Raw genomic sequence first — 15,899 nt, forward strand, 5'->3', positions numbered from 1 at the left:
TTTGCAGAAGATGAAATACTTCTGCTTCCGTCTCATCAATCCTCTGAGCAATGCAGCTCTTCTTATTTCCAGCAGCAGAGCTTCATGCCTCTCTGTGGCCCAAGACTCCAGCAGCTCAGAAGAGGGCTGAGCTCCCCACGCTTGTTGGATGTTTCCCGTCTGTTACGGAAATTCAAAACAAAATCAGAGTGCCAGTTCAGTGGACAGCATCAAGGGACTGCTATGCCAGCACTAAGGCAGCCTAGTCCAGTGGGCAAAATACCAGGACAGGATCTACTGCCAGCACTGTACATCGAGTGAGTGACTCTAGGGTATGTGGCAAGCTGCACAGTGCACATTGATAAAACACTCAGCCCTTCGCAGAGCTCACTGTATCTGAATTTCAAACTAATGCAAATGATCCACCCATAATCACACCAAAACCACACCATTAATAATTCCAAACTCTAAGCATCACAGTCTAAAAATTCAGCAACAGCTTGAGGAAAATGTTCTGTTCAGAAGACATCCTACTTATTTTAACTCTTGCTTTACTCACTGCTATAAACCAGCACACATGAAGAGAACCAACCACCCATTCTCCTCCTGGTGACTTGCTCCCTAAGATCACAGATCGTGGCTGTATTACAACATTTTCCCCAGAAAACTTGTGATGAACAGAAAAGCTCTAACAAATGAATTAATAAGAAACAAAAATCCTCTGTTTGTGTAAGTACCTACTGAGAGAAAGAAGGAAACAAGTTTACACATGTGAATTAGTCAAGCACTTTGGTCTGCTTATCAACCTTCTGGTCACTTCTATTTAACGACCTGCCGCTCAACAGTAGACATTTGTGTGCGCATTTTATCGGGGCACCAAGGATGAGAGACAACTTGTCTCCCCTCATTTTGTAATCTCATATCCTATCCACTACAAGGAAACAGAAACTGCAACACAGCCTAAGATTTGTTACCTGGATTTACAAGGTCTGAAGGTTGCTGCAGATTCACCAAAGCTTGCTTGATCTCAAACAGGGTCTTGGCAAGGGGGGAAGCTGCTATCAGGCCCTCCACCTCCAACTCAGTCAGATAAGCCAACTGGAGATCTACACCTGAAGAAAACAGGGGGGCATTTTTAAGCCTAAAGGAAGAAGAGGCTCTTCATGGCTGGGTGACTGCAACATACGTGCTGCCACAAGGAAATACTGTATTGAGCAGAGAGAATGTCTACCCAGAGGCTGTGGGGATCACACAACTGATAATACAGAATTTTTCTGGCCTCTTCTATATTGGCATTTAATTAGTATAATGACACTCAGTCTCTTCCCTGCAGGTGGTCTCTTAATATAAAGGTGTAAAGGGTCTACGGGAATGAAAGCTCCTTGACTTCCCTCTTCCAGAGGAGGCAGAAGTAGCTTTCCTGAACTGGAGAAATTTCATTTGTCCACCTCAGCAAAAAAAAAAATTTATGTGAAATAGCATAAATAGGAAAAAGTAATTACACATTTGCCCTGTTCACAATCACACGTATCCTCTCTTACTCTAGACTTCACTGAATCAACCTTCTACTGTGATCTCTGAAAAGTTCTCACAGCACACACAACTAAGTCACTGCCCTTACCATGTTCTTCATGTCCAGGGAAGCTGAACAACATGTCTTTCCTACTGAAGAGCTCACACTGCTGAGGCAGCTCATGATCCTGTGGGATAAGAAGGGCCCAAGAGTTAAGGAAACAGGCAAGTGGAAAAACTAGTAGAAAGGTGAGAGATGGCCCAACAACAGACAGCTGCAACTCACCCTTCAGGGGAACCATTTATCTTACCTGCCCTTCCACTACTTCTGATTTACTTTCACTGGCTAAGCTGTCCAGTGAGGGTGCAACTGCCACCGCATCCTGTCCTTGGACCTTCTGCTCCATCTCTCGTTTCACAGTTATGTTCTTGTACCGAGTATTCCCAAGCAGCATTTCCAGAGCTTTCATTAACTCTCTTGCCTCTTGCCAGGGAGCACCTAATGAACCCAACAAGAAATTTAGATGCTCTTCTACAGAACCAAGCAAAGGCCTGTAATTATCTTTCTTTGGAAATTCCACAAGATGGCTCCAAGATGCCTCAGGCTCTAACATTTCCAAGTAACTCTGTGCTTACATGTTCCTGAGCTGACAGACCTGTCTCCTCACTGAGCTCACGTGAAGACAGGCTGTCAGCTCTTACAAAGCTACACCACCACTGGAAGACACAATCCTGTGGGATCTCTTCTCATGTGTATGAACCATGCCTTTTTTTAACCGGTCCACTGCTGCTACCCTTACACTCTGCTCTCTCTTACTCTGTGCTCTGGTTCTCTCACCTGCTTGGAAGTTGTTACTACATTCATCACATTGTTCAACACCTGCTGCTGCCCAGCTGCTGTCTCCAGGTTTATGCCCACAAATCCTTTGCCTGGCAAAGATTTTCAGGCCTTCAGAGTCCCGTGCTTGCACCATGTCCTGTTGACAGAAAGCAGCAGTATTATCCTCTGAAAGCCTCACAATCTACCCATTCCACATTCTGCCCCTCATATCAAAACAGAGATTAGTGTAACTGGTTTATGGCAAAATAAATACCAAAAGGAGTAAGACCTATCCCTCAGTAAACTGTCACTTCAGGGGAACCATTTATCTTACAACCATCACAGTTCCAAGACTCCTTTCCCTCAATTGTTTCTTCACACTGACCATGAGACTCTGAATGCGCTGGCTGATTCCGTTGTAAAACACCAACACATCCGTCCTGTGCTTTGCCAGCTGAGATGCCAGGTGCAAATTCTGATCTTCCAGCTTATCATACAGGGTGCGAACACTGAAATCCTCCAGAACCCTCATCGCAGAACGCTCCTCTGAAACACAAGGCAAGTCTCACACTTCAGCGCCGGCCACAAGTCTATTCTAATTTATTTCCCAGAAGGGGCACTGCCTGTCCATAGGAGGCAACAGCATTTTGTGCACTGTGAGGAAAGAAAAGGGATGAAGCAAGAGATGTAAGAGAAGGTCTCATCCCTTAGTGAGAGGGACGATGACAGAGCGTTACTACCAGCTCCTAACTTGTCCAGTAAACTGTCAGCGTGCTGCTGCTCCTCTGTAAGCTGTTCTCAGCATCACTAGATGGTGCTATCTGCTGGGTTCTGGACTTGCTGTACCCTGTGAACATCCTGAAATTCCCAAGATGAGGTCATCTCCAGAAGGCAAAGAAGGCCCATGAATTATGTGCCTTCAGAGAATAAAAGGAGCAACAGAAGAACCCCAGGAGATATTTTAAAAGATCTTTATTTTCTTCACTAGTTATTTGAACCCACTGTTGTTTTAAACGACTTTTCAGAGTGGGCCACTTACCCTCCTAACCCCTAAGGAAGAAAACACTAACCCATTCCAACGACAGGAGGTTACACTCCCCAACTAAAGAGATCAAATGAACCTAGAATGGAAGTGTGTGTGGTGTGTGTGTGTGTGTAAATGTGCACAAACATGTGAGTGCATAGCAGCCAAAGTGCCTGTGTGACCTCATGTGCGTGTACAAATTTCTGGGTGAGTAGGTATCAAAATATCATACTAGAGAGTTAACAGAAGGCAATGGAATGGGGAATAAGTGGGAAGAAGCCAAGGGGAGAACAGCCAGGGTTGGCACAGCACTTCACCTGCATTATGCACAGCTCCTTTCTCTCCCAAGCCAGCATCTTCTCCAGAACCATGAGGGCCAACCGTCTGATAGAACTGAAGGCTAGAGGGAATGACAGAAGAGGGTGAAGAGCATCTCATTCTTCTCAGCAAAGTCAGATACTGCAGGATCACCTGCCTAGTTCAAGCAGATGGATAGGTTTCCTGGCTAGGTTTTGAAGTCAAAACATGCAGGGGAAGACTAGGCCAGGTAATGCAGGCGATAATACTCTGTGCAGAAGATAGAACGGAGCTGTTATACACTACACTGGAAGAAAGCTGGAACACTGCTGGGGAACTCCTGGGTAATTCCAAGAAATTCTTTGTGCAGCTAGAAGCTCAGCATACTGTAAAGTTGGCAAGACATCCAGCATTGGGGTCGGAGTCAGTAACTGCAGTAGGACATGCTTTTGTCCTATCAAGGTCTGAGCTCCCAGTACCTACCACACAAAGGCTGTTTACCTGTCTTTAAGGAGGATGCACTCTGGTGGGACGTGTGGCTCGCCCAGGCTCCTCCATCGTGGCTTCCAGCTCTCCAGGGGGCTAATGATGGGGACAGCAGGCTGGAGCACTATACCCAGGGTTGTCAGCACCACAATTAGGAAGCCCAGAACAAAGAGGACCACTGGGGAAGCCAAGAGGGGTGGCAAGAAGTGAGAAACAGTCTCAACAGCACACTCTCCCTTTTACACTTTACTAAACGTTCTCCCTCCCACACAAAACCAACATTTAGCAACTTTCATGGGCATTACATGGGCTTCTGGTTCTTCCTTTACTGATCTGGTGCATGCAGACAAGGAGGCAAAATACTGTCAGCGCTGAAAGCTGAAGGTGACAGAACCGAGGGTAATGCTTGTGAGCCACATTTTCATTTCTATTGCTTTACTGTCCTCTCACTCATGGACAAGGGACTGGCATGCGCACAGCACCTACATGGAGGTGGCTTTGAGGAAAGACCTTAACTGCCCTTGTGCTTAGCCTTTAGTGAACTTTTAAATTATGCATTTAATTTCAGTTTGGTTTATCACGGAAACGCACCAGCACTTTCTGCTTTCAAGCCAAGGAAAACAAAGCCCTCAATTACTTGAATTCTTCAAGCAGGGTGTGGGGAAAATGTACAACTGCTCCTTCCCTTTCTCCCCTCTTCAGCTCCTACACAGGCAGGTTCTTGGCTAGAGAGCAGTGAAGTTTGGGAAGGAAAGCTCCACGGGAGAAAGGGATTAAAGCTGACAAAGCCAGTGGTTTGATGGTATTTCCAAAAAAAATGCTTGTTTAAACACACCCAAAGAGGTACAAGAAAGGTCATGGCTAAGCATCAAAGTAGGTATCACGGTGTTTTGGGTGTACCTGTGATAGCAGCCCAGTTAGGAGCCAAGTTCAGATCCTGTTGCTTCAAAACTCCGTGTCTGGCCAGCTGGAACAGAGAAGAGGGCTGGAAGGACACATCTCTGGGGTCACAGCCCACATTTGCTTCATTCACCGTCACAATCAGGAAGTGTTCCTGAATGGTCCTATCCCTGAAAACATATGTCCCAGACTCCAGGAAAACATGGGCAAACCTAAAAGGGTGAAGGAAGGAAGGCTCTGCTTGATCCAAGCTTCCTTTAGCCTCCAGCTGTGATGATGGTTAAATACATGGACCTGAACACACCAAACTGGCATTTTCACACACTGCTCACTGCCAAGGACCTACTGATTCTGTGAAACACTCACTCTCAAGTCCTGCCCGTAACACGCGTGCTATTAATCACACCAGATATTACCAGGAGATGTTGAGGTGAGTCTCCTGGATGAGGTGGTCTAGCCTTCGGAAGGCTCCAAAATCCCAGCTTGGGTTGCTGTTATACAGATGCTGCTTCTGATAAACAGGGTAATGGCTGGCTGCACGATCTGGGAACAGTTCAGCACAGTGTCAGCAACTCTGACCCACTGACTGGCAAAGAACTATGTAACTGCATTTCTTTTATAGGGCCATGCAGCATTAACTCATTTAATTGAGGTACGCATTATTGTCCAACAAAGACGCTTTCTAACAGAGGACAAATTTTATCTCCATTCTAGAGAAATCCAGTCAAAAAGTAAAAAACACCAGGTAAGTCACTGGCAGAGCCCAGACTAAAGTTCTGGAATTCCCTGAAGGCAAGAGAGACAGGGAGGTGGAGGAATGTGCTCATGCAGCACTACCAAGTGTGGAGTCATTGCTCTAAACGGTCTGGACACATATATCTGCAAAGACCACACAGACCCAACACCACTCACTGTGGGAATCGATGTGAAGCTGGAAAAGGATCATGTCTCCTGCTTCCAAACATACTACTGGGTTAGGAACAAGGGGCAAGGCCTGGCTCTCTTTGGAGGAAGCCTTCTGGACTCGACGACCCTTCTGCAGCAACTGACCTGACGAAAAATCTCCTGCCACAGGCAACAGAACAAACCAGAATGAATTCTGCAAAGTGAGCAGCATGTGAAAACACCTAACCCTTGGCAATGAAGAACTATTTATTTGGTATCTGTGAGCAATTACAGCTCGCAAGGCCAAATCCTGCTCTCAGTCACACTACCATAAATGAGGAGCAACTGGAATCAGGAGACAGCACACACTTGCCAACACATTTGCCACATTTGCCTCCAAATGGAGTTTACTTCTAGTTCATTGGAAGGCCAAAATCATCCTGCAGTCTTTGACCCGTTCCCAGGGAGCTAACCACGCAGCCAGTGCAGGTCCACACTGTTTACTCCCAGATAGAACAAGATCTCTCCCTACTTTGTAAATAGTTTGGAGTGTCTGAGAATAAATTCCCTCTGTGCCAGCTTGCTGTGCCAACTTGAAAGAAAATGAATGGCTTAGTCTGGCTGGAACTTCCATTCATATTCAGGGACTCTCAAGCCTTACCCGTGAGAAATGCATCCAGAACATCTGTGCTGGAGACAATGAAACCTAGCACTCCACTGGGACTAAACAGAACCAAATGCACCCGCTGGCTTTTCTGCACATGTTCATCTGGGCCCAGAACGTTTGTCACTTCCTATTAAAAGCAGAGGGGAACACCAATCACTGATATAATCAACACTGGACTCAGACCCTGGTTTGCGATCAACATTTCCTTCAGCTGTACAAGACCATTCTAGTGAGGTTTTTTTCCCCCCCACAATTCTCATAATGCACCAACCTGCTTGCCTGATCAGTACTCTGGGTCATGAGACATACTGAGCCTCTCCTCTCTGCTCACAGCGTCATACCCTTCTCTAACCTCAGCCCCCAGGAAACCCTTTACCCTGGGCTCTCTCCAGACTTGCACACTGAGAAAGCATTCCCCCGCTCCATACTCACCCTCACTTCTCCTTCATTCATCCTCAGAAGCAGCTCTCTATTGACGCCAAATCCCAAGGAGATCTGTGGGGCTCTCAGCAAACACAGTTGGTCACAGAGCTCCTCAGCAGAGACATACTGCTTGCAGTGACATCTATAAAGTGGACAAAAGGCCTCGATCACTTACAATCCCTGAGCAAACAGCTACAACATACTGATGGTCAGGCTAGCCCCAGTATCCTACAACCTACACAATGAGTGGGCCTACTCTATGTCCATAGAAAACAGGATGGAGCAAACTCGCAGTCCATCTCATCCAGTACTGTGTCTGCTATTCGATGCACGTGAAAGACCCAAATGCGATACCTCACTCCCTGACAGGCCTCTGGTGTCTAATAGAGATCAACTTCAGTCCTGTAGCAGAGCGTCATGCATCCCTCCCTAAAGTCCTGCTTAAAGAAAATGGTTGAAAGAAAGAAAGTATAATTTTAACACACTCTATTTCTGTGCAGTCCATGTCAGGAGGAGATTTTGCAATACAGAAATCCATTCACAAATTGAAAAAAGTAGTATCACGTGACAAGAACTAGCTTCAGTGGTTTAGTCAGCATTAAAGGTGGGGAGGGAATGAGGATTATCAGTTCTGGTCTAAATCTAATAAAGCTACCATCCGCTTTAAGGGGGTTCAACCTGAAGTACGTCGCAGAGGTCTACCTCAGATAACGTCAGCTCTGTCCACCCTCACCTTGTCACTCAGTGTTCCTTCTGGTGTCTCACCCAGGGATACAAAAATCACTGAAAACACAGGCACACTCTCCAGGTAGAGGAATGAGGCCAGTGAATGTGGACTGAAGGCCACTATCTCCCCAGAAAGGAACTCCAGCAATGGAAATTTTCTCAAAAACCCCTCCCACAGCCCTACCCTGCAATGACCTCACGGGATCAGTAACTCAGCCAGTTGGAACTAATTGTGAAGTGCTTCTTAATGAGAGGCTGGGCTGAGACTTACATGCCCAGCTCTGCGTTAATCTCTCCACCTGCAGGCCCACAAGAAGGAGAGCAGTCATATCGCTCAGGAAAAACGCACTGGCGCGTAGATGCTAGACGGACCTCTCCAGGAGCACACTGCTCGTCCACCTGGAAGAACAACACTCATCTAACATGGGAAAACAGACAAGCTCTAGCACTTCAACCGAGATGCAGCACTCCAAGAATTCTCTTCCTCCCTCACCCACACTGCAGACGTTCAACGTAAAGGTAATCCAACAAGGGATGTTAAAAGACGACTTGGAAAGCATGGAAGAAAGACCACAATAATTTCTCCCATCCCAATTTCTCAAGCAGGCCTGATGAAGAACTCCATAGTAACAATATGCAGGCTTAGATGACAGATGTAGGAATTTATCTGAGACACTGCACTGCTCCCCATTGCCCTAGCACGGAAGTATCCTTGGCCTCCATCCCTTATGCATTTAGCCTCAGAAGATTCTGGTAAAGACAAGTGCTGTTATCCTACAAAGACGGGTCAAGGGTCTCAAACAAAAGGACTTGCTTGCATCTGCAGCAGCCCAGAGAGCTGAACTTGGATTGCACGCATGCACACGCCCTGAGACAGGGCCTAAAGCACTGAATTACTCTCCCTCTCCTGCATGTCACACAACAACTTTGTCTTGAAGTCAAATTTTACCTGAGGTCGGCAGTCCTGATCACTGTTACTGTCAGGGTCTTTCTTGCCCCTCTCATCATAGTAAACGTAACCTGCCTGGCAGATACAGGAGGCATCTGAGTGCTGGAAAGCCCGGTTCAGCCCATGGCAGGTACAGCTGGTAGCACCTTAGAGAAGAGGTTGGATTTAGAGAGGTAATCAGGGTAGGGAACACCATTTGTAAAAACTATGCTCACTGAAAAGGAGGAGTTCCTGTCTTGAATACTCTTTGCCCAAATCACACTGCTCATTTTAGTGACCCTCCTGGAGTCTGCTGCCCCATGAGCACGGCAGAGCTGAGCCAACAGGAAAGCCAGCTGGAGCCAGCCTGCCTTTCGCTCCACCAACACAATCATTAGACCATTTCCTGAAGTGTCCATTTAACAAGGATGAAGAAAGGCCCAGCTGGTCCTTTGTCACAGCAGCATTTTGACAAGCACTCCATCAATTTGTACATTAGGCCACTGGATAGGGTAAGGACCCAGTCAGACAAGGCTGCCAAGCCCCTCTCTTGTGTCCACTTGATTTGGGATGCTGGTGCAGTGCTGCACAGCACACCAAGGCAGGCGTATGTACTCTCTCCTCTGCTTAGCCACCTACCTCCCAGTTTTCCAGCCTTTCCCACTTTATCATGGCCCAAGCTGGACATGGGTCAGTGCCCAATTTTGGCCCAAAAGCACACCTACACTTAATGCAAGCTCCCCAACTCAAGGCAAAACTACTCTTGGTGAAAACTCTGCTTTCAAAGCAATGATAGAGCAAGAATTAGTAGAGCTGCTCATCTCTTCCTTCCTTTGAAGGAGATGAAATCCTCTCAGCTAACAGGGTGTAAGAGAAAAAAAAAAGACAGCTTTGAAAATTGAATCCTCCTCCTAGGTGGGACAGAGAAAGAGCAGCCAGGCATTGGTAGCACACACAGCACCATGAGGCTCCCAGGGTTTGTGGTCCATCATGAAACCATGTGGGGGAATCACATTTCTAGGTGATTTCTTGTTTAGTCTTTCTCTTAGAGGTGAAAGTTTCACTTGCACACAGCAACTCACCAGGCTGAGAGGAAGAAGAGCTGCCACAGGGGAAACAGGCAGCCTGAGCAGGAAGGTGATTGAAGGAGCCGGCAGGACAGGCCTGACAATCCTCGATGCGCTTTGCAAAGTTGCTGCTCCCATGGGTGCCCGGGGGACAGGGCAGGGGGACAGAGGCCAGGGGAGGGCAGTAATGGCCACTGGGGCAAGGCTTCCTGTGGTAACTCTCACTGCCTAGAGAAAGGGGTGGGTTCTCTCAGACACAGACACTGCTCAAGGACCCAAGCAAGTGCTGAGATAGGCAGAGACCACTTATTTATTCCAGTTATACATGCACACACACACCTATATATGTGTTCATACATACAAATCTATATATAGACATGTATGTATATATGAAGCTAATCAACTCAACATTTTCCAATGTAATTTCTATTTAAATATAAATCTTCATTTCTTTGTCCCAGCTATTTCACTGGACAAACGCAGTGGCAAGAGCGGGTAGGCATGATCTCCTCCACACTATCCAGCAGCAGCTAACACATCAGTGAACTTCACCCAGGATCCCAGCCAACAGAGGCTTTCAAATGCTTGTAAAGCTACTCCTCCTGCCTCCTAATCCAGCAGGTTGAAGCAGCAGTGGCTGTCACACAGCAAACTGGGAATCCCTAGGTTCACTCTTCTATTTCTGGTAACACATTAACTCCAGACCTCTCAAGCTAAGCCCCAAAATTAGAGAAAACAGGGGTCTCAAGGGCCTGAGAGGTCAGCCCCTGAGAGACAGGACACCAGTATCCAAACCACTCTTGACCCGTTTCTCTAAACTCTCGTAACACCCTACCACAACAAATGCTCCACAAACTAAATGTGACAGCCCACACCAGGGATTTATAGCTGTAGAGGACTGAGGGCTTTGCCCACACAGAACTTAAAACTTTCTGGTTACAGTTTAAGCTGCTATTTCTTGCCCCACTCCTCCATGGCAGCTCCAGTTACCTTGTGGGCAGATGAAGCCGGCTGGGCAGGGCTGGCAGGGTGCTGTGATGAGGGAGTCACTGCGATAGGTGCCTGCGTCGCAGATTCTGCAGAATTTCTCAAATGAATCCCTTGGACCAGGCGAGCTGAGGGCCATGTACCCTCCTTCACAAGGCAGTGGATGGCCACTGCCTGGGGGACAGTAGTAGGGAAACACACACCTGGAAGCCAAAACAAGGCAGGAAGAGGGAAAAAAGGCTCTGAAAAGGTTTTGATTTCTGGATTCAATGACCAGTACAAACAGAGGGCAAAATCAGAAATGGTTCTCATCTAGTTCCAGGCTCAGGCCAACTAGCAAAAATCATAAATCACCCTATTCAGTCTTTGCAGCCACCAAATCCAGAACTGAAATTACAAAGATACCTTTGCTTCTGCACAATGCACAAAGACTGTGGCTGAAGCATTAACTCAGGTTCTATCACAGGCACATTTCACAATATTCAGAGTTTTTAGAAACTTAAAGCTGGCTGCTTTAATTACCATACATGCTGGGTACTCACAGCTGCTCAGGGCTATTGTATGTCGACGATCCTTCAGGACAGTAATACCCAGCAGGGCACATGGAAGGCACGGCTGTGCGAGCACCGCAGTATAGGCCAGGCCTGCAAGGCCTTGGATTTACTGAACCTGGTGGAAAAAAGGGGAAACAGTGATTGATTATGTGACATTCCCAGAACAGGAGAGTATGTGTTGGTGAGAATCTGAGCAAGGGGGCTTTATTAAGTGTCACTGTCCATAAACATTGCACTTTTCCTGTTGCTCACAAAAGGGCATGGATCTGTTAGTACTTCATGCTAAATAACAAACTAGTTCCCAACACCTGAATGCCTAGCCCTGGATGATAAAAGGTTTTATCATCCTTTTCTAGGCCCAGACTTTCTTTGGGAACCTCAGCTAAACGAGAACAGGAAGGGAGGGCTGAGGAAGAGGAGACAGGAATTCAAAGGCCAAAAGCCACGAAAAGGCTTCAGGGTAATAAATCTAATTCTAAAACCACTCCATCAGTGACTGCGTCCTAAGAGGGCTGCTGCAAGAATGGGACTACAGTCACTGCTAAATTCTACAGCTGTGCCTGCTGCGCAGTGCTCAGCCATCTAGACTTGGAAATAGCTGGAAATAAAGAAAACAAAGGAGCACGGTCGTGTCACCTGCTGGGCATTCGTAGCCAGGTTTGCAGGGTACTCCTTGGGTGTTAGGTAGCCCTGTCTGTGCTGGATCTGGGCAATAGTATCCAGGTGAGCAGGGATCACACTCTTCCAATGACTTTGCACCAGGCTGGATCCTGGAAGTACCAGCTGGACACAGGAAAGTGTCCCCTTGACCAGGGCACCAGTAACCAGGGGGACACGGATAATCCTCAAACCTGGTCAGACCTGTTAGGAAGAGAAAGGAATGAAGAAAAGTAGGCTGAATGGCCAGGAGGGGTTTTAGAGAAGAGCTCTTAGCTCGCTGTGAACATGAACTACCTCTCCCTTTACCTATCTCATCCTTAAGGAGTTCTGTCATCCGCTCTGGAGATGGAAAAGGGCTGACTTTCACCTGGCACTTACCTGATAAAGGGCAGTGGTAGCCTGGAGGACATGGCTGGCAATCTGTGAGGCTCTGAGCTCCTGGATGCTTGCGGTAAGTCTGCGGAGGGCATTTCTGAGGTGCCAGGAGACTGCTGTGGTCGCTGCCATTGCCTCCAAAGCAATAGTGTCCTGACGGGCACGGGTAGGCCTCTGAATCCCCTAACAAGCAGAAAGCAGGGCTTTATGGAGTCATCTTTTCATTGTAATTGGAACACCTTTCTTCTGTATCCTCCCTGGGTCCTCCCTAAACTACTGCACAGATGTGTACAGTCCACCTCCACAGCCCAAGCCCCTCTCCTGACAGATAGCACACAGGGATATTTGGATACTGGTTGTGATCTCAGGTTCTGCTACGTTTCTAATGTTTGCTGGAACAGCACATTTGATTAACAGTGTTAAATGTCTCTTTTTCTCTGCAGACACTAGAACTCATCACTAGAGACACTGTGTCCTGCAAGGACTATTCCACAAAGCAGTATCTGGTGTCAAAGCTAGCCTCACCAGACTCAGGGATACACATGACTCTTGAAAAACAACTCCCATTCCCTCTCCTCACTGTTTACCCCCGAGTTCCAACCTGTTTTGCACCAGCGGCCTGGTGGACAGGGCAGGCAGTCTTCTCTCTTCACAGCCCCTGGAACTTCTCTAATAGTATTGGCAGGACATGCTATAGGTAGCTCAGATCCCTCCAGGCAGTAGAAACCTACAGAAATGGATGGGAAAGAGATGAAAGTAAAATATGAAAGCCCTCCAATGGCAAAAATGACTCAGCAAGAGCCTCCTGTGGTTGTAGAATTAACATCTACGCAGCTGTTGGGATGCTGCTGTGCATATGGAGAGCCAAACCAACACTCAGCAAACTTTTCTGGACTAGCATCATAAATTCAAGGTAGTCTTTTTGGTCAGGCACACTTCTTTGTTCAACAGATGTAAAAAGAGAGGCAATCAATGAAAAAATGACAACTTCAAAAAAGGGATCACAGTATATTATGCAAGATAACAGATACTCTCCAGTTGATTAGAAGCAAGGTAATATTCTATACTTTAAATACTACTGAGATTCTCACTCACCTGCAGGACACAGCCCTGCACACACCTGACCCCAGTGGCACCCAGATGGGAAGCGCCAGGAAAAGCCATGGCCCTGGGGGGTGGATTGAGAGCTCCCAGCAAGGCAGAAGTACCCAGCAGCACACTTTCCCTCCAGCCGCCCATGCCTGGAGCAGAGGGGACAATATGGATTCATATACGACCTACTGCTAATGATTGGTGCAGGAACAGAGCAAGTGTTGATGCAATGAACTCTGCAAAGTCTGCAACAGAAAATAATAACTTCTTACACTGATAAGAGAGAAAATAGGCCCTTTTCCATTTATAAAAACATGCAGATGAGTAGAACAAGCCAGGCACTTTTGAGTTCAAATTCCACGAACGTGGGCAAATTGCTTTAGGTGTAATTGTGGATGATTTCCCACTGTGCTGACTTTCTGGATTACTTCCATGTTTTCACACATGCTACCTACTATCTCTTTCAGATGCTTCTTTGTAGCATGACAATGACAGACTGCTTTGAGATGCCTCCCAAAATTCACAAATCCAACACGTCTGTACCCAAAAGCTGTGTCTAAGCTTATATTTCCTTTCTTTGAATGACAGCGACGTGGTAGAGAAGCTGGGAGGAGCTTAGCATCAACTTAGCACAGAACAAGAATGCCAAACTGTTTAAGACAAAGTGAAAAAAGGCCAGATTGAAACTATTCATAACCTGCAATAGTGACCAGGCAAGCACGGCAGGCATTCCTTCTCATTCCAGAGGCCAGTCATATTTGCAGGAGTGAAGGTGCCTTCAGGACACGTGAGAGGAACCTGTGTGCCTGAAAGGGAGGCCACAAACACAATAAAAATCCCTAGGAAGACTGTTGCAGTCTGACAAGACTCTAGAACCATATCAGAACATAACAAATGACTCCCGGAAAGCAAGGTAGCAACTATGCCACGTTTGCTCATTGCCACCCCCTCATCACCTGGCCCACAGGAAAGAGGTTTGTACAACTCTGGGATCACAGCGAGACACACAACCCTTGAATCCTTGGTGTAGCTGGTATGTGAGTTTCAGTGTACCTGCAGGACAGTAAGAATGTGGTGGGCAGCGCTTGGGGTCTCCTGCAACCAGCTCCTGGCAGTAGAAGCCCCTCTGGCACGGGACGCAGGCCGCAGAGCCCCTGGCCGGCTGGTATTCCCCAGCGGGGCACGGCATTGGGTGCGCTGCCCCTGACCGGCAGAAGTGACCCTGGCAATAACAGAGAAGAAAGAGGATTTCATGGAGACCATGGCAAACTTAGGGTCTGTGTAAAGGGTGAACCTTTAGGGCAACACCCCATGTGGATGTAATCAACATTTCAATCAGGCATGTGTGACCCTTGGCCACTGTGGAAGATAACACCTCCTGCCCAGAGCTGAGACCCACCTCTTTCCCTGCCCAGCTGTCCCTAAGCAGTACCTTAGGGCAGAGAAATGCCGTGGGGCTGATGGAGCTGAAGTTGGCTGGGCAGTAAAACCCCTCAGTACAAGGTCCTGTCGGAGAACTCAAACCAACGCTAGCACAGAAAGACCCAGGATAGCAAGGCACACAGCTCTCTGGGGAGGTACCACCTGAAGAGGAAAACAAAAGTCAAGGCCAACAAGAGAGGGAGATGAAAGTACACCCAGTACAGTCACAGCACTTATTTGAATTGATAACATGTTGCTACCACCAGGCCTGGCTGAGTGTACCAATACCCTTCAGCGATCAAGGGGCACCCCCTCACCACCCTCTTGTAGGCCAGTGGAGAAACCTGTGGGTGAAGTCACACTCACCTGTGGCATTGTTCAGGGTCCCAACTGGGCAGGCAACTGGGAAATGAGTCCCTTCTGGACAATAGTGCCCCAGTGGGCAGGGCCCACTGAGCGGGAACACAGGTGTCCCACGTGGAATGGCATCAGTGGCTCCTCCTTCACAGTAGTACCCAGCTGAACACAGACCTGTGTGGGAGAAGAGAGACTTGCAATCACCAGCCCATGGCACCATGGTCAGTGAAGAGGCACTTCCTCAAACACTCAGAAGTAGGGAGATAACTCAGAGAAGAGAAGATGAAGCCCATCCTCATCCTGTTTTATCACTGCTGATATCCTGGGCCATTCACCTTTGGTTTGCCTTTCCTCCTTGCCATCAATCCTTGGCCTCTATCACTTCATTTCTTGACCTCATCTGGCATTTGCTTACCTTCTCACTTCTCTAACTGGTTCTCCATATTTTGTTTTCTGTGGAAATAGTTCTGCATGTCTTCTTTTCACGTGTCTAACCTTTGCATTTCAGCCCAGTGACAATTACTCTGTGCTTAAATGGGAGGGGAAGGATTTAGGAGGACAGAAAGAAGAGCAATAAAAAGGTTAAAAGCAAAGTAAGAGAAAGCAGAAAAAATCAAGGGGGACAAGAAAAGTAATGCAGTTAACATAAAAGTAACATCCAAAACAAATGCTCAGTTAAACAAATGAAATGGAGAAAAGAAATGACCAATAGGCACAGGCACAGGGTAGAGGGGTGCC

The 15,899-nt window shown here is 47.3% G+C and overlaps 1 protein-coding gene across 1 annotated transcript in view; it reads right to left on the reverse strand.

Annotated features, from left to right (window-relative positions):
* Positions 1-15,899, reverse strand: part of LOC141933892 (uncharacterized) — a 98,741-nt gene that overhangs the window by 60,558 nt on the left and 22,284 nt on the right. The window contains exons 34-58 of the mRNA XM_074848991.1: positions 15,171-15,335; positions 14,815-14,966; positions 14,436-14,604; positions 14,080-14,188; positions 13,386-13,531; positions 12,892-13,017; positions 12,294-12,473; positions 11,892-12,116; positions 11,244-11,370; positions 10,705-10,904; positions 9,730-9,942; positions 8,669-8,814; positions 7,991-8,118; positions 7,003-7,135; positions 6,565-6,697; positions 5,931-6,083; positions 5,435-5,561; positions 5,019-5,230; positions 4,134-4,296; positions 3,653-3,735; positions 2,697-2,857; positions 2,330-2,468; positions 1,803-1,990; positions 1,601-1,679; positions 954-1,091 (exon numbers count right to left, since the gene is read on the reverse strand). Coding sequence (XP_074705092.1) covers positions 954-1,091; positions 1,601-1,679; positions 1,803-1,990; positions 2,330-2,468; positions 2,697-2,857; positions 3,653-3,735; positions 4,134-4,296; positions 5,019-5,230; positions 5,435-5,561; positions 5,931-6,083; positions 6,565-6,697; positions 7,003-7,135; positions 7,991-8,118; positions 8,669-8,814; positions 9,730-9,942; positions 10,705-10,904; positions 11,244-11,370; positions 11,892-12,116; positions 12,294-12,473; positions 12,892-13,017; positions 13,386-13,531; positions 14,080-14,188; positions 14,436-14,604; positions 14,815-14,966; positions 15,171-15,335 — 3,795 coding nt within the window. The remainder of the gene's footprint in view (positions 1-953; positions 1,092-1,600; positions 1,680-1,802; positions 1,991-2,329; positions 2,469-2,696; positions 2,858-3,652; positions 3,736-4,133; positions 4,297-5,018; positions 5,231-5,434; positions 5,562-5,930; positions 6,084-6,564; positions 6,698-7,002; positions 7,136-7,990; positions 8,119-8,668; positions 8,815-9,729; positions 9,943-10,704; positions 10,905-11,243; positions 11,371-11,891; positions 12,117-12,293; positions 12,474-12,891; positions 13,018-13,385; positions 13,532-14,079; positions 14,189-14,435; positions 14,605-14,814; positions 14,967-15,170; positions 15,336-15,899) is intronic.

The sequence above is a fragment of the Strix aluco genome, chromosome 23 (assembly GCF_031877795.1).
Source record: "Strix aluco isolate bStrAlu1 chromosome 23, bStrAlu1.hap1, whole genome shotgun sequence".
NCBI classification, from domain to species: domain Eukaryota; kingdom Metazoa; phylum Chordata; class Aves; order Strigiformes; family Strigidae; genus Strix; species Strix aluco.